Consider the following 20,578-nt stretch of genomic DNA (forward strand, 5'->3'; position numbering starts at 1 on the left):
ACTCTTTATTTCCACTGAAGATTGTATGGCAAACCCCTCCCCCAAGTTTGTAGCTCTTCTGACTCTTGCTGTGACTCCAGTTTACAAAAGTGTTTATAAACATAATTGTTGCCACTGTGTGTTTATTGTACTCTACGCACCGTGTTTACACATCAACTTCATTTGTAGTTTCATAATGTCTATGTTCTTATAATTAATACAGAAATACGGGAGTCACTATCTGAAATAGCCTCTAATAAACTATTTTCATAATAACCTTTTCATTCATACTTAGCTCAAAGTAACAATTATACTCCTATGCAGCACTCTTGTTATTTTGAAAGCAACAATTAATATTCTTAAACAATCTAAAATAAAGTTTTGCTTGTAACAAAACAGTCTGGTCAGCATATTTACACCATTTCAAAACTGTAAATCCCTGTCCTTTAATGACCCTAGTTTGCTAATTAAATTACCGTTGTGAAGATTTGGGATTTGCAGTGTAAGCCTTCAGGATTAAGGCAAGACTTGTCTGCAAGATGGCAGTAACGGACTGATGAGAAACTTCCACAGAACAAAACTGTTACTTTACAATTTTTGAAAACATAAAACCATTAATAGTTTTGTTTGTTTGTATACGCATTTTATTTTTTATTTTATGATTTTTTCTGTTCAGTAGAAGGATGTTTTTTATTACACTTCTTAATCTAAAACGGCACCCTCAGCTATTTTTTTTCCCCACTTTAGAATCGCCAATTATTTTTACTCTTGCTCTCCTATTTAGAAACCCAGATGTTGTTTAACTCATTGCATTAAACCCTGAAAGATCCAGGCAAACTATGTAATGCTGCTTGGCATCTTATAATCAAGGTGGGCTTGTGTTGTAGCCGAGATTTGAACTGACAACGTCCAGACTACAAGGCACATTCTGCAATCTGATTTTAATGATTTTTCTAGTTTTCTCACTGCCTATTTTCAATGAACCTAATTGAGAGTTCAGCTGGAATAAAAACCAGCAGAAACATTTTAGTGAACTGTTTGTTGTTTAGTTTTAATGTTTAGCACAACCTGGAATGGATTAAAAGTAAAAGTTCTATTTAGTTGAAGATGTGTGAATTAAAATGAAAACCATGTATGAAGATCTTCAGATCTTATCTCGATGCATTTAATTGATGAGTGCAAACACCATAGGCTATATGTTTTTATAGCCTGAAACATTTACAGCCTTTTTATATGAAATGATGGGCCTATCAATACATTGTACAAGCCAATATCTCCCCCAGTCTCCCTTTAATGTCCCCAGCCTAAATAGGCCAGACCAAGGGTTTCTGGGTAATTTCGTCAATGTTATTTTTTAAATGTATACATTCTGGAAGGAATGTGATGGACAGGCTCATTTGTTTTCTTAACCTTTTGTCTGTTCGAGAGGAAATAACTATTACTTCCAAAAGATGATTCAATATATAATAGAAGTCTGCATTTGAAATGAGAGAACATATGTTAATGTATTTAACTGGTTCTAAGCTTCCTGTAATCAGGATGTTGGTATCATGTCTCTTCCCTGCTAAATCATTAAAACAATACATTAATGCATATCCATATTACAATTTGTGATGGAGTTTGACTTTGTTTTAACCATATCTATTAATCTCAGGGCACATCTATATTTATTTAAAAAGTTAAAAGGAAAAAACCCATTTGTAAATGAAGAGCTACTAGATTACTAATGTGATGGTGGGTGGATATGGAGAGGTCAAGAGGGTGAATAAAGCTGTGGCAACACTGGGTGTGTAGTAGATACTTGGGGAAGGGACCTTTTGCTTACAGGATATTTGGTTAAATACAGTGAAGGAAAAAAGTATTTGATCCCCTGCTGATTTTGTACGTTTGCCCACTGACAAAGAAATGATCAGTCCATAATTTTAAGGTAGGTGTATTTTAACAGTGAGAGACAGAATAACAACAAAAAAATCCAGAAAAATGCATTTCAAAAAAGTTATAAATTGATTTGCATGTTAATGTGGGAAATAAGTATTTGACCCCTTCGACTTCGGCAAAACCCTTGTTGGCAATCGCAGAGGTCATACGTTTCTTGTAGTTGGCCACCAGGTTTGCACACATCTCAGGAGGGTTTTTGTCCCACTCCTCACTGTATATAAACAACCTCAACTATTGACTGGGAATGGGGCTCTTCATGTTCATTTACAAGAGACAAGGATATATTTTGAGTGTGTTCTTTTCATTATTTACTTTTCACCGTAAATCAGTTGACTGAAGATATGTAATTTGAATATATTGCAAAGTGGCAGAAAACAAATAGGAAACCTCAAAATGTTAATGTAAATAGTTTGAATATTGCCTTCACCATTAATGTATAGCATGTAAATTATATAGTGTACATTGCTATTTTGTGTGTGTGTTTACAACCCGTACTTTATGCTTTATTTCACATCGTAGATATGTTCAAATCCTTCACGTTACCTGCTTAGATGTTATATACCCTAACGGCAGCATTTCTCTAATGTGACTAGTCTACTTGTCACTTATTATTATGATATACATCAGTGAGATATGAGCATGACCTACTTGCATTTCTTATTCTTAAGAAACATTGTTTTGGTTGGTTTTGTTATAGGTAAAAGCCAAGCAGTTGAAAAGTGCTAATATAGGTATCTAACACCATTTTATTAAACCCTTTACATTTGCTTATTAAGTGTTCTGTGGCCCTGGTTTAACACAAAGTGTGATCGATCTTTAAGTGTTGTACATTTGTGTTCCATTTTAACACAATCATCAAATGAGGAGGATCCTACAGACGTGGTAAATTTGCAGACATGTCAGTCTTTTGCGGTTAGTTTTGTTTTGGGATGAGCGTAATAGACCTGTTCCGATGTTGCAGATAATTTGACAGTTCTTCATAATTGTGCGATTACGCAGAATTGTGATTACGCAGAATTGCTTTCAGAATGTATTTTTTTCTATGTACATAAACACAAGATGCACCTCCAGTCTGTACCAGAACCACTTCCCTTGTGTTCATAGTGTGGTTTCCAAAATTACAGCAGATACACATTGAAGGGAGACTTTCCCAAAACTCCTCCCTCACTCCCCCATGTTGTGGAACTAAATAATGTTGCCATTCTTTTGTTTTTAGGTTTGCTGGCATGGGTAATCTCATTAAAGTGCTAACAAGGGATATAGACAACAATGCTGCCATTTTTTTCTTGGATTTTGAAAGTAAGTCTCCTCACCATGGTGGAATGCCCTTCTCACCACTGGTGAACACTAGGCAACGTGTGGGGGAAGGAGATCACCTGTTAACCTAGGCTGCATGTGCTTTCTGTTGCACAACTTAATGAAACAGTCAATAACTTCCTTCTTTTCCTTCTACATGTCTGTAACCTGTGGGTGGCCAGCTACAATATACAATGGTTTCCTATGAAAAATTTAAACTGAGCCTTTTTAACTTGAACCTTTTTTTTTTTTTTTTTTTTTTTTAAGATTACTCCTAATGCATACAAAACTAGGTGTGAATTTGAACAGACTGTAATAATACAGTCCCACTTCACAGTCCAGAACTTTGTAGCAGACCAAATATATTGTATATTCTTTTTTAATTAGAAAAGACTGCAGGGCATGCCATCTGAAAGATAATAAGGACCTACAGAAGACCAGTGTTAGGTCAGATAGTTGTAGGCGAGTAGGACTGTGCCCAGCAGCTTTCTTCTGAAAATGCTATGAATTGGGTGTTTGTTGGTGCAGCTTATTTCTTCACCTCAAAGGGGGTAGGGGGAAGAAGAGGAGAGAAAAAAAAAAAAAAAAACCTGCAGAGATTCCTCACCCAGGAGATACCCTGAGGATTAGGAGGCCACAAAGAATGAATTGCTCCAATAATCATGGCAGGCGGGGGATTCAGTAAGGGGAAGAACAAGTAAATTAAGTATCAGCGGAAGGCAGATTTGTTTAAACTACCCTTTGAAGCATTTCCCAAGAGCTTATCAGCTGGGAATTATCTCACTAAGGTCGGCTCAGTTAGAATTCTTCATAAAATTAGCACGATTCCTGTAAACTGGTCACCGCTCCGTATCTTCTGTGGGGTTTAGGGGGTGTCGAATTGGGCAGACGTTAGTGACATCTGGCAAGTCTCGCCGCTCACAGGAAAACCACACAGCATCTATGGGGTTCAACAGTTGGTGCATCTGGGCAGGCCGAGGTGTCTGCAGCTGATAACAGGCTCTATGGAGCCGGAAGCAGGCCTGCACTCCTCCACACCCTGTTTCTCCTCACTCCCTCCAATCCCACCATTTCGGTAACTTCCTGTCATATAAAGAGGAACCTTTCTCTCTTTTCTTGTCTTAACAGGTACCTTAACATGGGGAACCTTCTTAAAGTTTTGACTTGCACAGACCTTGAACAGGGACCAAATTTTTTCCTTGATTTTGAAAGTGAGATTTACCATTTATTTTTCTATTTTTTTCACCCCTCTCCCCCCAAGTCCTGTTCGTCTTATTCCATATTCTGTGTTAGCTGTGTGCCGCTTGTTGTTCGATCACCCGCATAAGCTTTTTGCATGCCTTAGAGCCTATATGTGCATAACCGCTAACAGCGCTCAGCAAAGTGTGCCGATGGGTTGGGATCCGAGTCCCCCTCAGGATCCAATCTATCGCATGTGTTACAAAAGCTTTCCTTATGCTGTAAATGTCGGATTATAGTTAAGACTTACAAAGCATTCACCACAATTTTAGTTCTGTACCACAAAATGAAACCTCTTCCAAATTCCATAACAGAGGGCTATTCCAGTAAAGCAGCAAACTATAAGAATGCAGCCAACTGAAGCTGTCATTCACAATTTTGCAGTAATTATAATATTCATCATACTTAGTTTCATGTTTGTAGACTGCCATGATTTTTTGATTTGTTTTCTTAAATACAATGGAGTTGGGGGGCAATCTGTTACAGATTCAGAACAGGAGTGAATGCATTGTAAAGCTTTACATTTAAAAATGTCTTTTAAAATGCCTAGTTTATAGTGAATAGCACTAGATATTGATTATTTTTGGAATGTGAAGAATTTTAACTAATGAAAAGTAAACTACACAATACAAATGTAAGAAATAGGTCATAGCACAGTACAACATATGGGTTCTATATGACAATATTTGTAATTTATCAATGAGGAAGCACATATGTTTTCAGTCACACCAAGACATTTAATAAAGTAATTCCGGAACAGGGTTTGTCAAACATATTACCGCTTTCCTTCAAGAAGAGGATCTTTTTAAGGTTGTGTTCTTCAAAATGCACAGTGCATAATAGCTTTACTGTATGTGAATCCTGTTTGCTTCCAGCCAGTGCTAAGCCTGTTCATTGCTATACTACACGCTCGCTCACACCCCTCCCCCCGACCATGTCTGTGTGAGTCTGAAAGTCTATATCTGCCAGTAAAGATGTTCCACTCTGCTCTCACTTTTGCCATAGGGATTGTCTGGAATAGCAATCAAACCGCAGAGAAGGGGCTTGTTTCTCTGTCAGCCATCCGAGTATCCTCGGGCCTGAACTGGCTTGTCTATCCTTGCATGGTTCACTGTTAATCAGGGCCCCCGCCCCCCCCCCCCGAGAAAAATGTTACAGAAGCAGATAACTTTGCCTTCAGGAAGCCCTAGCCTTTTTTGCTGTGTTAAGGAATTTTGAAAACCAAGCCCCCCAAAATAATTTGCATTCACATACTTGCTTCAAATTACCCTTTTTAGGATAAAACAAAAGTCACCCATTTTTAATGCTGAAGTTGTTTTGGATGCCCCTGCCAGACATAAGCCTTAATCAAGCATACAATAGACACAAATATTTGAGTTCAGACAGGGTGTGCCAATACTTAGGCCACTTCTTACTGATAAATATCTATGGAGTGGTAGAAATTAGACTTTTTCTTGGAAATTGAGTATATCTGATACTCACTAAGCTGAATCAATATTCCATAAACTAAATGTATATATGTAATTGTTAAGTAAGTGTATTTTAATAAAAACCTTCTGCACTTGACTTAACTATTCCAATCCAGCTTTCTGCCAGGCTCAACAACTTTCTGTTTTGGATCGGTATTGGTTTAATTAAACAGTTTTAATTTCATAATTGTGATCCAAAATGAAAATTCATACTGCAATAAGTTTTTTAATTTGTGATTTTATGTTGGTAGTTGATAAACCAGTAACTTATTTAAAATAAATCTTCTGTCCCACTGTCATTCAGAGGTTAATAATTAGCCAAGTAACTAATTAATATTACTTTTAAGAATAAACAAATTGATATATGAATAGAAGGTTTACCCATGTGTGGATGCCCAGCAAATACTTACAATTATTGTATGAATGGTATTAATGTTGTCTGAAAGTCCATTAAAATAACCTTACAAAATGTCTTAATACATATAAGGTGAATTTGGATTTCTGACTTACTTTACGGACATCTTGTAGAAATGGATTAAGTTCCCATATTTGCTAATGAAATTAAAAGGAGAAGGACTGTTTGAAGAATGTTGGGAGACCTATTTCTCCAGTCTTCAAAATGTTTTGACGGTTATAAGTGGAAAAAGGCTTCCCTTACCCTTCTGTAAACTGAAACATTTGTCGGGCCCATTATTTATTTTAAACCAAAGGAGCATTAAAACACAGCTTTCATTCCAAGTGGTAAAATTGCTTTTGTTCTGCTGCCAAGCCATAGCATTGGCAAAACATAAAATGACGATCCTATTTTATGTGCAACCATATAGTATTTCCACCAGGTTTAGTGTGCAAGTACAACATACATGATGAATATTGCTCTTCTTTGGCAACTAGGGCAGAGTTGCAGAGCAGCTGGCTGTGTTTCTTTGGATGTGACATGTATTGATATTTCTGTACTGTGATAGTGAGTGAATGGCTGAGATCTTTCCCCTCCTTGCACTGTGCTTGTATATCAACCTCAAACATGCTGACTGTCTTTGAGACAGTTGTGTCTTTGACTGCATGCCCAGTTGTGTGATTGTCTGTAAGCCGCTACACAAATAAACCTTGACCCTGATGTTGTTCTGCTCAGATGCACAGCCCACAGAGCCGGAGAGGGAGGTATGGGACCAGGTGAATGTAGTGTTGAAAGATGCTCTTGGAATCCTAGACGACCTGCAGTCTTACAAGGGAGCTGGAGAAGAAATCCGAGAGGTATTTTCCTGGCTAACTTTTAGTTTTTATGCTGATGTTGGTAGCTGAAACGCATGCCATCCAATATAAGTAAGTATGCAGCAGATTGGTTGTAAAATTAACCATTGGATTAATTTATAGTTGGAGGGCAAATTCAGGATTACAATAAAATAAGTGAATTGTTCTCATTGCAGGATGGGATTTGCAATAAGATCTAAATAATTAACATCAAAATGTTCACTTGCAATAAATTTTTGTACACATTTGTCTATACAATGGCAACCAATAAATATTTCTGAAAATGTGACCATTTAATTTAATCCACAACATATAGTAAGATTTTAATAATAATTGTTATAAACCTTCATGTACATGAGCTATATAATAAGAATTACTGTGCTAAATGAGTGTGTGTAGCCTTACTAACACACAATAATTTAGAACACCGTTATCAACACCCAATATTGAAAATTGTATGGTGAGCATGGTCATCAGGGCATTCTGCAATAGGACATGATCTTAAAGTTCATTTTAATTGAAGAATCATTCAGATTTAAATTGGGAATTTGCCTTGCTAAACCGGGGAAGTCACTGTATATTGTAAATTAATATATGTAAATAAAGTGTGTGGTTTCAGTTCTGTTACTATACATAAATAATAACAAGGCAATGTAACCTGACTCAAATATGGGATGCAAACTCATGCCTGACTTCTGCTTTCCCAAGCATTACTATCCAACAACAAATGTACTTCCCCTGCTTCTGTTTCTTTCCATCCCTACTCCACCCCCAGCACCGCCTTTGCAGGAGCTCCTGGATTTGTTCCTCTAGTGGTCAGGTTCCTCATGTTTACTGACACGTTGAAAGCAGTATTGCATAGGGGGACAAAGAAAAGTTCCTATTCCTATAATAAAGCATAACAGCATATGCAGTGACACTGTGACCTTGTGTGCTTGTGGATAGTGTAGTGAACCAGAAGTCTGTCATAACAGGGTGATCATATCGCTTTATCATTTGTTGGAAATTACCATTGTGACACACACATACACTACTTCCAGTGTGTCCGTTAATATCAAGACCTGATTTCAATCGATTTTATGAGTGCATAAAGTGCAAAAGGTTAGATGGTTTTTGGAATGCAGCAGCAAAACTGATTTTGTGGCATTTTAAAGATGTTTTGGAGCATATGAATATTGTATGACTAAATGCAATCTGAGAGCAAAATAAGTTTAATTTTTGTTTGCCCTTTAAACAGAGACCAATGGTATGTTTTAATAAGGTAGCTTTCTTACTTATTTGTTAGTTATTGTCATAATACCCATGTTTGTGACCTAGTTCTCTCTCTCTCACTGTTTCACAAACACATAACAGTACCACAACATACCACACTAACCTACTGGCTAGGTCTCCGTATGGTATGCTCATGTTGTTCACATGCCCATTCACATTATTGGTTTTACAAATGCAGGGAGTGATTCCAATACACTTACAACTGCACACTTCAAACCATAAACATGTATGTCCTGTCTTTCCAAAAAGAATCCTTGCTTTAGTATTATGACATTACAGGTGGAGATTACTGGATTGAATAGAATTTGCCAAGCTCAGTGTATTCCCTCTCTACTACCCTCCCACAGTTAAAAGGTTTATTTTCTCCAATATCAATGAGTGTTTTCATAATAGTTGCCCTTTTCCAGGTATTTAATGCTATTGTTTTTCCTCATAAAACAGGCAATTCAGCACCCCAATGATGAAAACCTACAAGAGAAAGCATGGGGCGCTGTGGTTCCCTTAGTAGGCAAGCTAAAGAAATTTTACGAATTCTCTCAGAGGTTAGGTGAGTACAAACCGTGACTTTGCTATCTGAATGACCTATTTGATTTGTGTTTCTCTAATTACACATATATAAACTGATTATATTTACTAAAATGTTAATATCACGGTTTACTTACTCAAATCCTATCTATGAAATAAAATGCATGAAAATTATCCATTAGTTAATATGTGCTTGCATTGCATTGACAGTGACTCTTGAGTAATTTTGAGTGCTAGAAACTGCACCCTTGGTCTCCATATTAGTGGCAACTGTAGTCAATGAATAAACTGGTTACCGCCACAGCTGGTTACGTAATATAAAGTAGGTCACCGCTTTCCTTGTTTTCTACTACATTGAACTAACAGGCCTTCAGAAGACTTTATGCATGATGCCAGCCATGGCTTTTTCCATCGGCAGAGCATGTTTACCGAGACCGTGGCAGTCTGACTTTTATACAGGGAGACCCTGTCTTTTAGGGAGGAAGAAAAGCTGATAGGAAACATACATTTAACCAATCATAATAAGGATGCATGTGTTGGTATTCTTCATGCTGAATTGGACAGAAGTCATTGTAATCAAATATTTTGGTTTTATTTTTATTTTGGGTTGTATTTGATATATTTTCCACAACATTTTACATTTCAAAACCATAAGATGGTGTTCTCTCTTAAAAGGTAGACTGGGCTTCATATATAGAATATTTACTTAAAAATTGTTACTTGACTATTGTAACAATTTATTTGACATGCCTGAAAAATGCAAGGCTGGCATTGCAAGCAGATTCAGTTACTCTACTCATAACATAGTGATGCAGTGTGAACTTTCACCTTGACAGTGGTGACCTGGTTATGGTCAACAGAGCAGCAAAACGCTTAAAGCTTTTAGGCCGAGATTTACTTCGCATTTGCAGGCTCATGTACACTGTGAAAAGCAAATTTGAGATCAAGTTGTGACAGTTAGGCTTGTAACTGTTCCCTTTTGATCTGATTCCTGATGATGCGTCTGATTTGCAGTTTGCATTTAAATTTTCTCTTCATTAAAACTGAGAAGCTCAATTGGTAGAGGGATCAGGCTTCAAATGTCTCCTTTTTGAAAATGTGATGGTTTTAACTGGAGTCTGAAATAATGCTTAATTATTTTTAAATTTGTTTACTTATTTAAGGTGAGTAATAAAAATCCTGGTTGACGATGTTATTACAGTATGACTGTGCAATTACATTGTTCAGTTCTCGCATCCTCATGTCTTTCTTTCTGTTTATTGAAGTTTGCTTATTTCAGTTTTAGTTTACATTTTCACCATTGATCCCGTCTTAGTTTGCTCACCACATTTTTTTCTCTGGTTTAGCCTGAATCTCTTTAACCACAGTGCATGAAAGGCCGAGGCAGGCAATTATTGTGTCTTAAATAATTTGTTCTATGCTCTTAGTGTTGTCTCGCCCATTGATCTAGTAAAAAGACTATCAATTTAAGCTTATAGAACATTTCTAAAATACTGTAAATATGACATTTCAGTGGTTTAGCACTATTTTCAGGCTGCTATGTATAAAGAGTATATTTTGGGTATGTATTCCCAGATAACCTTTTCAATATTTTTTCACAGAAATGATTAACTGACCTCTAGCATAAATGACCACACGCTCAGTTTCAAGTTTACTTGGTTTCAAGGCACATTAGAAACGAAGAAAGACGTTTTAACCAGTGTATGCGTTTGTGGTTATTTTTCTTGTCATAATAGTACTGTGGGGAATAACAAAACAAAACAACATTCGTTTAACTAGCTCTATGATATCAATGAGTTCCATTTGCACGTTTCGCTGCATAATTTCCCATCTCTTCCCGACAGAGGCGGCCTTGCACGGACTTCTAGGTGCCTTAACCAGCACTCCTTACAGCCCCACTCAACACCTGGAGCGAGAGCAGGCCCTTGCCAAACAGTTTGCAGAAATCCTCCACTTCACACTCCGCTTCGATGAGCTCAAGGTAAGGCTTTCTTCTGCCTCTTGTTTTCTTAGCCTAGAGCAGGGGTCTCCAACCTTTTGTCACGGAGATCCTCAATGCAGCAGGGTATGTAGGTTGCTGTTTAATCTACCTTGAGTATAATCAGAGGCTTTTGGCAGGCCGGCATCATGTTTATACTGGCATTCTGTTGCAGGGAAGCATCCTAAGAATGCACCACGGTGTCCTAGTGAGTGAGTAATTAATCGGATAAATGAAGCCTGGCTGAACTTGTCTCGGAGTGTAAATCTGTATCCAGAAACCCTTCGGCCATTCATTAATTGTCAACCTGTACTGTTTGACAGCTCACCCTACGTCCTCAAGGCAGCAGTCTTTACACCAAGCATGACTGTGTAATCCCATCAAATGGTACCTCAGTGGGTTCATCTAAGAGACAGGATATTTGGTACAAACTGGCATTATCAGTATTTAATGTAATGCATTACTGGTTATCTGCCTTTATATTGCTTATTATGGTATACACAGTAGCCACCTTAGTAAAAACTTTTTTAACATTTAACTGTTACTATAATGAACACAGTACCCAGAACATTTTGGGAATTATTCAATTTCATGTAGAAAATAGCTGACTACTTGACTTTTCAAATAAACTAGCACAAAATGAACATCTTTGAAGTGTTCATGTATCTGTTGCTGATGATGATGATTAATTAATTATTATTATTATTATTATTAATATTATTGTTGTAATATTATTAAAAGTAATAAAGATATGTTCCCTTGGTTTACACCATGGATTTACCTTTCATAATGTCTCAAGATACTCCTCAGTTCCCTCTCCATTCAATCTGCCCTGCCTTCTGTGAGACTTTATTCACATTTCCATCATATAATCGCCGGTGTTTGCAGGACATCAGGAAAGTCAGCCGTCTGAGTTTACAAATACAAAAAGTTCAAAGGAAGAAAGTTACCTCTGAGAGAAATCTAATTTAATTAACTTAAAATACATAACTATATTGCAATTGGGTGGAATAAACTAAGATATCTGCATGCTTATGGTCCCTCCCCAACACAGATACTATTCCAGGACATAATAAAGTGGGCAACACTCAGACCAATTCATAAAAAGTCCCTTGTTTAATTTCCCACTCTTCTGAAAAAGCAATTAAAGATAAGAACAGCATGCTCTTTTGTTTTTTGTTTTTCCTGTGTATTATGCTTCGTGTTTTAAAAAGCCTGTCATATAATATATCTTTCATGCTTTTCATCTTTAGCTGTAGCTTCAGGCAGTTCAGATGAATCCCAATATAGAGGAGAAAATTATAGTCTATTCTCTCCTAGACCGAATACAATTGTGATAATATCGTTGTAAGTGTTCTGTCTGGTTTCATGGAGCTCCTCTTAATTTTGATTTTGACAGATGACAAATCCTGCGATACAGAATGACTTCAGCTACTACAGAAGAACTTTGAATCGCATGCGGATTAATAATGTTCCAGTAAGTCCTTTCTTTTTATCATTTTTTCAATGTATAGTGCCCTTATGATACAGCACTGCCCTTGGCTAGTGAGAATAATGAGATTTGTGCAGTAACAGAATTTAATAGGCTTAATCACGGTTCATTCAGGGGGTCCTAATTTCAGGGTTTGCTTTGTGCATGCAGAGGGATTTCCTGGTTCTTCATTGGTGACAAGGGAATGTAACTGCAGAACATCATTAGGAGGTTCGCCTCATCAGGGAGGTACCTAGGCTTGTAATTGCAATGACCTTGCTTTTCCAATTAAAAGCATGCATGCACAGAATATTTTACTTTATATTGTCAAGTCCTACAGTGTATATATTATCATGTGTGAATGGTAAATAAAAAAATGAATATTAATGTTCTAAGATGATATCCCTTTAACACTAGAACCACCAAGGCCATCATTTTACCAGGTTACACTTTAATTTTTATAATTACTATGAAAGATATGGTTGTCTGTCCTTGACTTTTCCTAAATATGCATTTTAAATACGCTGACATTGTTTGAAAGGCAGGATCACAAAAATAAGTTGCATTCTAATTTACCTAGAAGTGCCAGAAGCCGTCACATTGACTTCATAGAAAACAATAGTATTTTGCTTATACAGCACAGTGTTTATTTTTATGCATCAATCAAGATATTGCTGCCGACATATTGAACTAATTCAATCACTTTTCAGTCCTACCATGAATGGCACTATACACTCACCTAAAGGATTATTAGGAACACCTGTTCAATTTCTCATTAATGCAATTATCTAATCAACCAATCACATGGCAGTTGCTTCAATGCATTTAGGGGTGTGGTCCTGGTCAAGACAATCTCCTGAACTCCAAACTGAATGTCTGAATGGGAAAGAAAGGTGATTTAAGCAATTTTGAGCGTGGCATGGTTGTTGGTGCCAGACGGGCCGGTCTGAGTATTTCACAATCTGCTGAGTTACTGGGATTTTCACGCACAACCATTTCTAGGGTTTACAAAGAATGGTGTGAAAAGGGAAAAACATCCAGTATGCGGCAGTCCTGTGGGCGAAAATGCCTTGTTGATGCTAGAGGTCAGAGGAGAATGGGCCGACTGATTCAAGCTGATAGAGCAACTTTGACTGAAATAACCACTCGTTACAACTGAGGTATGCAGCAAAGCATTTGTGAAGCCACAACACGTACAACCTTGAGGCGGATGGGCTACAACAGCAGAAGACCCCACCGGGTACCACTCATCTCCACTACAAATAGGAAAAAGAGGCTACAATTTGCACAAGCTCACCAAAATTGGACAGTTGAAGACTGGAAAAATGTTGCCTGGTCTAATGAGTCTCGATTTCTGTTGAGACATTCAGATGGTAGAGTCAGAATTTGGCGTAAACAGAATGAGAACATGGATCCATCATGCCTTGTTACCACTGTGCAGGCTGGTGGTGGTGGTGTAATGGTGTGGGGGATGTTTTCTTGGCACACTTTAGGCCCCTTAGTGCCAATTGGGCATCGTTTAAATGCCACGGCCTACCTGAGCATTGTTTCTGACCATGTCCATCCCTTTATGACCACCATGTACCCATCCTCTGATGGCTACTTCCAGCAGGATAATGCACCATGTCACAAAGGTCGAATCATTTCAAATTGGTTTCTTGAACATGACAATGAGTTCACTGTACTAAACTGGCCCCCACAGTCACCAGATCTCAACCCAATAGAGCATCTTTGGGATGTGGTGGAACGGGAGCTTCGTGCCCTGGATGTGCATCCCACAAATCTCCATCAACTGCAAGATGCTATCCTATCAATATGGGCCAACATTTCTAAAGAATGCTTTCAGCACCTTGTTGAATCAATGCCACGTAGAATTAAGGCAGTTCTGAAGGCGAAAGGGGGTCAAACACAGTATTAGTATGGTGTTCCTAATAATCCTTTAGGTGAGTGTATATCTATACATGTTTTTTTTTTTTACAGAAACACAATTATTTTCAACGTTTTGTTTATTATTAAGTTTGAATAGATTTGTATAATCAGGAAATAGCCAAATACACGCATTTCTGCGTCATCATTGTTGCTGTGTTCTTTATTATTATCCGCTCCTGGCAACAAGTATCCTGTGCTCTTTTTTGCTCTGCTGTTGCTATATAATGCACTATATTTTAAGTTTTGTATTAGACTACTTATTTACAGCTTGTAGCATATATACATGTATACATATTGTTGTATGTCTTTTTTTACAGTTTTTTGCTCTTATGCTTCATGTAGTATGTGTGTAGACTAATTTCTGTATAAATGCCATTTATTTACATTATGTTGGTAGCGCAGATGCTTTGTCACATATCTGGATAAATCCGTGATTTAAATCAGATGGTTTGATCTTCCAATATAATATACAGCTCTTGAACAAAATTGAGACCACTGCAAATTGTTCTTAAATCAGCATCTCTACATGTATGGCTTCCATTCCATTCATATTTTTATTTGGAATTTGGGAGAAATGTCAGTAGTTTATAGAATAAAACACAAATGTTCATTTTACCCAAACACATACCTATAAATAGGAAAACCAGAGAAACTGATCATTTTGCAGTGGTCTCTTAATTTTTTCCAGAGCTGTATATGTTATTTTTAATACGGTGTCAAAGTAACATCTCATGGTGGTTGTCTTTATGCCTAAAAGTCTGGTGGTCTAGTCTTAAAAAAAAGTACATTGAGTGTTACAGTTTCTGGGTATTTCCCCTCTTTGGAATATTATATCTATTTATGATTTAAAAGCACAGTAGCACCCTGCAAGGATGATTTTAAACTGTAGGATCTGTCCCCAGGTAATGAGGTAGACTAAAGGTTACTAGCACAAGGTGTCCAAGCAACGATGAGAAAACCGTACCTTGTTAAAGATGGATAATAGTATGCATTTTATTGTCATTGTTCATTTTAGGCACACATAGGACATAATGTAACATAATTACCTTTATTCTATAAGTGGAAAACATTACAATAATATTACAGTTTGATATATATATATGATCTGCATTGTTCTGTAGGAAGTGAAAACACATAGCAATTAAAAATATTTTAAGCCATCCATGTGCAGTGTTGTGGAGTGGGGTGGATCCACACCTGATGATTGTTGTAAGTTTCTCTCTCAAGGGAGGTGTGGGGATGAAGGGAAGCACGGTTTCTGGAGCAGTGGACTGTGAATTGAATCGAGGGGGAGGGTCTGCAGCTATTCTAGCCACTGGAATATCTATTTTTGTTTCTAGATCTCCTTTAAAAATGGTCAAGTTCAAGTGAGGTGAAAGTTCAGATGCTATTGATAGTGTTCAAGCTTCGTAGTCCTAGTTTTCAGTTACATAAAAAGTTAAAAGCTTGGGGTGCTTTACAGTAATAGGGGGGAAAATTACAGAGATTAACTGCCTTAACTGCAGTCCATGTGTGCTGGTCATTGTCACATTCTATTCAAACAGACAGATATAATTAAGAATTTACCTCTAACTATGTATCTTTGTAGCTCTTAAAAGTAGGAACTGAATCAGTCAATCAATCATAATTTAAAATGTGCTTATTTTACATGAAACATTGAGAAAAAAGTAAAATAAAATTGTATCTCAACATATTGTATATTTTTGGTGTGACAAATTTTTAGTTTCAACGTGTTTGGAGATTTTCTTATTCCCTAGAAATGGAGAAATAAGATTTAGCAATAGTTTTAGATTATTATTTTTGTTAGTTATTTCAGGTTTTAATCCTTGGTCACTAAATTGAGAAATACCTTTTCATTAATGTAAGCTGTGATTTTCCTGTACAAAAAAAAAGTGCAGGTTTTCTGTGAAGTCATCAGAATGTGTCCTTTTTATTTTAATTATTTATAGATGTATTAAGATATGAGCAAATGTCCTGACTGAAATGTTGTATTAGGTATTCATAAGAATAAATCAGCTATTCAGTAAAGCTTTCACCTTTTAAATTATCCTCTCATGATTAGCAACATTTTCAAAAAATTTAATGCAGTTTGGTCCCAACTCACAGCATCTATTAGCCATTGAGAGTGTTACGTTTTCCTTAACATATATTTAATATTTATAAAATTGTTTTGGAAATAACAAAACCATTTTTTTTTAATTCATCAAGCATCAGCTAATCAATATAATATGTTGTGAAAGACCTTTATTAAAAATTATCTAAAATTTACTTAAAGCATATTTAACTTATCTCTCTGCAGGCAGAGGGAGAAAATGAAGTTAACAATGAACTTGCAAACCGAATGTCTCTTTTCTACGCTGAAGCCACGCCAATGTTGAAGACATTAAGTGATGCCACAACAAAATTCGTCTCTGAAGTAAGTATGATGCTTTAGTTAGTAATTTAGTTAGTTCTAGGTGCAGTAGGCTTTTTTTGTTTGAGTTTTATTTTTATTAATTTTTCTCCCAGATTACCTTTCTTATGAATGTAATGTTATAATTCAGAGACCATTTATGTATGTTTAATTTTAAATATTGTTTTAATGAATGTAAGTTTTATTACCTGATTTCAGATTAGATGATGAAGTTGAATAATTCTTGCACTGTGAACTGTTCCTGTAATGGAGTGTTAACATTTATATTTTTTTGCATTTTAAACAGCACAAGAACTTACCCATAGAAAATACTACAGACTGCTTAAGCACAATGGCAAGTGTCTGCAAAGTCATGTTGGAAACACCGTAAGTTCCATTCCCTTTTCTTCCACTTCGTATACCTGATTTCATTAAGTTGAATTAAAGAGTGTTGTCTTACTTATTTAACAACCTATTAGGTAGTTTTCCAATACAGACATGCATGTCAAGTACTGTAGCAAATGGAGTTACACTCCTATATGCATCCATATGTCTTTTCATACAGAGAAGTTTGAGTAGTGGGTAAAAATTAAAAACACAGATTTCGGGAGTAATTTATAACAGTTCATGACAACTGCCTTTAGAATTGCTCAGAACACTCTACAGTACTACACAGTTGGATTACATTACTGCAAGTTTAACCAACCTATGACAATATATTTTCTCTACACAGTCAACAATAACAAGTGGGTTGTTATGGTGCAGTTTAGCTCTTGTGCATATTACCTATTGTACTATGAAAATGTCTTCAAACAAACAAGTGGTCAACTACCTTTTCATATTTTATTTGTATTGTATTGTGAAAAAGATAGATAGATATATTTAAATTGAACTTAAATTACTGATTTCTGTGTGTCATTCACTGTACCATGTCATTTTATATTTACTATTTTTATTGGGAAAAAAAACTTCATAACATCGTTAATGTATATAGTGTTGTACTTCCCTTCTAATCAGTTTACCTGTGGATTAACTGGTTAAACAAGCTCATTTTTAGAGACTGCTGCTATGCAAAGTTTATCTAAACAAAGGCTACAGTAATGAATATGTGCCTATACATTTAAAATCATTAAAATTAAATGTTTAAAAGTATGAAATATTTTGCTGAGTAGCAGAGAACCCCCGGCATGCTATTCTCACTTTAGTGACAAAGGGTCATTTTAAAATTAAAACTTTGACCCACCAGAAAATGGCAAACTTCAAACAAACTTGATAATTGTATAAGTGGGATCTGATAATAAGTAACAAGGAAGACAATAAAAACAAAGAGAATGATGTGCAGACAACAGTGTCAGGTCCAAGCATTTTGTTCTGCAAATCAAGCAACTTAAGTACTTGTGAGAGCTTTGCTCATATCAAATAGTTTCTACACAAAGAATCCTTGTTGTAAAAGTGTAGCATTTCATCTGGCAGTAGAAGTGTTCCTTGTGCCTCTACTCCAGTCTGTTGTTATCTTTAATGAAAAGTAGCTTTACTAATTACTAATAAATTGCTAGCTGTAGTATATTCTGCACAGTGGGATCCACAAGAGCATGTCTGGGGTGTTACTAGAAACATAGAATTAAAGATTATATAGCTTCCTTTAAACAAATTTAAAGGGCAAATCCTGAAACATTTTGCCTGCTGATCTTCAAACTATCTTGTACATAAAATAGAACTCCTCAATTAAAACAAAATCAAATAGGTTTCCACTTCTGGATTATTCATTTATTTGTGTATGTATTTATTCCTTTTTCATTAATTTGAGGCTTGAGTGTTTGAGGCTGACACTTACAGAGTGCCGTTCACTTTTTTGTTTTGTCTTTATTTTGGCAGGGAGTACCGCAGCAGGTTTGCCAGTGAGGAGACTGCGTCCTTCTGTCTCAGGGTCATGGTGGGGGTGATCATACTCTACGATTACGTCCACCCTGTTGGAGCGTTCGCAAAGACCTCGAAAATCGATGTAAGTGGTTCTCTGAACAGTGTGGGCCTCGACAAAAAGTACAATTTTTACATGTCATTTTGAATGTCAAAATCTAAAATGCAAATGTGTTTTGTTGTTGTTATAGATGAAAGGGTGTATCAAAGTACTCAAAGACCAGCCTCCTAACACTGTAGAAGGCCTACTCAATGCTCTCAGGTAAGTCACGTTTCTTAGTTACTGATTACCCCGTCTGGGACTGATATGGGGCACTGGGGTAGATCCAGATCATTTGGTTTATATTCCTCTGCAACCCCTACCTTTCCCTTTACTCTCGCACACCCCTCAATGAAAGTCATAATTACACATTTGGCTTATAAAAATGCATCTGTGATATTTTTCAAACCTTATCACTTACCATGAAAGTGTGTTATATTTTGTATATATAATTCACGATGCATTTGCAAACAATAAGCACATTTTCTTCTACCCAGGTACACGACAAAGCATTTGAATGATGAGACTACCTCCAAGCAAATTAAGACCATGTTGCAATAACACAGATCTGTGGGATATGAGCTGGCTACATATACGATTTGGGAGACAGTATTCTCAAATAATGGATGGTTTGATGCACAGAATGTTTAAAAAAAAAAAAAAAAATCTGCAACTGCTTTTCTTCCTTTTATAAGAAACAAATCCTGCTATTTAAATAAGCTCAGTCTTTTTCTGTGCCAAAATCTTGTTTAAAAAAAATGCTGAAAATGGTTCTTATGTTTCCGAAAGGCCATACATCCAGTGGCAGCTATTCATGCATAATGTTTTGGGGTTTTGTCTGTTTGGGGGGAGTAATTTGACTTGAAAATGAAAAAAAAGATATATTATTTTTGTCTGACTAATATTTAATATTGCTTCTTCTGCATGACAGAATTGCCTCTTTCTGCTATTTAAGAACTAATATGTTTTGATTTTTCTTTTTCCTGCTCGATTGTGTGAACAAGTTGAGGAATAAAATGTTTAAATTATCTGTTTTGTTGTACAAATGGTACCCAGCACAATGGAATTGATTATTAAAAATAGTACTGTTTATGTTTCAAATATTTTTTATTTCATATTTTTTAGTTTTTTGTATGAGTGTGTTGTAATTTTCTCAATTTGAAACTAACTTTAAAACTGTGACGTGTGCGTAACAGAAATAAAATGCGAATGCATGTAATTGTACAACGAATGGCTGTTGGACAAAATAAAATAAAAAAAGCTTTTGGTTTTCTAATGGTTGTTTTACAGTCATATCTGGTAGGAAGTATCAGTTTTGTGTTTTCTTTCTGCAATATGTATGCTTCTTGGTTGCATCCTGACTATATTTTCTGTTATCATGATTCCATTTCACCTAAAGTTGTCCAAAGTTTACTGATCTGGGAGCCTGTCAACAGTGGTGCATGTTTAAATATTTTCTTGTATTAATGGTCTTAGGCTGGATTTGTATGTCATTCTCCATTTAAAAAATTGCAAGATGCAGCCACCAAAAAATACCTTACAGAACAACAAAAATTAATTAAAATGTATCAAAATATTTTAAAAGCAAGCTTTCTTATCCCCCCGAGATCCGTAATAATGTCAGATGTGGTGTTTTAAGCTTTGAGCCTCGTAAATGTGCTTAAAATTGAAGTGCTGCATGCTTCATAGAGCATTTCAATCTCTAATCCATTTGAAGAAAAAATCTCTCATTCCTCTTGTGGCTTTAGGATTTCAAAGGTGAAATCAGTGTAAATGAATCTGGTTTGTTTCAAGTTTACTTTTCACCAAGATGGAAGAATTCTATAAAAATAATAGGTTCCCTTTCAATTCAAAGATGTTCCATTACACAGTAAAACTGAGTAGT

The 20,578-nt window shown here is 36.1% G+C and overlaps 1 protein-coding gene across 5 annotated transcripts in view; it reads left to right on the top strand.

Moving 5' to 3' along the window:
• fam49bb (family with sequence similarity 49 member Bb) overlaps window positions 1–19,969 on the top strand; it is a 61,617-nt gene extending 41,648 nt beyond the window's left edge. For 2 of the 5 annotated variants that reach the window (XM_066723451.1, XM_066723452.1), the window contains exons 3-12: window positions 3,134–3,216; window positions 7,051–7,172; window positions 8,883–8,988; window positions 10,811–10,947; window positions 12,344–12,421; window positions 16,644–16,760; window positions 17,044–17,123; window positions 18,612–18,738; window positions 18,845–18,915; window positions 19,191–19,969. In XM_066723451.1, the coding sequence (XP_066579548.1) occupies window positions 3,144–3,216; window positions 7,051–7,172; window positions 8,883–8,988; window positions 10,811–10,947; window positions 12,344–12,421; window positions 16,644–16,760; window positions 17,044–17,123; window positions 18,612–18,738; window positions 18,845–18,915; window positions 19,191–19,254 (975 nt within the window). In that variant the 5' untranslated portion in view covers window positions 3,134–3,143 and the 3' untranslated portion in view covers window positions 19,255–19,969. Of the gene's footprint in view, window positions 1–3,133; window positions 3,217–4,341; window positions 4,425–7,050; window positions 7,173–8,882; window positions 8,989–10,810; window positions 10,948–12,343; window positions 12,422–16,643; window positions 16,761–17,043; window positions 17,124–18,611; window positions 18,739–18,844; window positions 18,916–19,190 lie in introns of those variants that run through there. The other 3 variants (XM_066723447.1, XM_066723448.1, XM_066723449.1) reach the window with 2 other exon arrangements.
• Window positions 19,970–20,578: the final 609 nt, after the last annotated feature.

The sequence above is a fragment of the Amia ocellicauda genome, chromosome 2 (assembly GCF_036373705.1).
Source record: "Amia ocellicauda isolate fAmiCal2 chromosome 2, fAmiCal2.hap1, whole genome shotgun sequence".
NCBI lineage: Eukaryota > Metazoa > Chordata > Actinopteri > Amiiformes > Amiidae > Amia > Amia ocellicauda.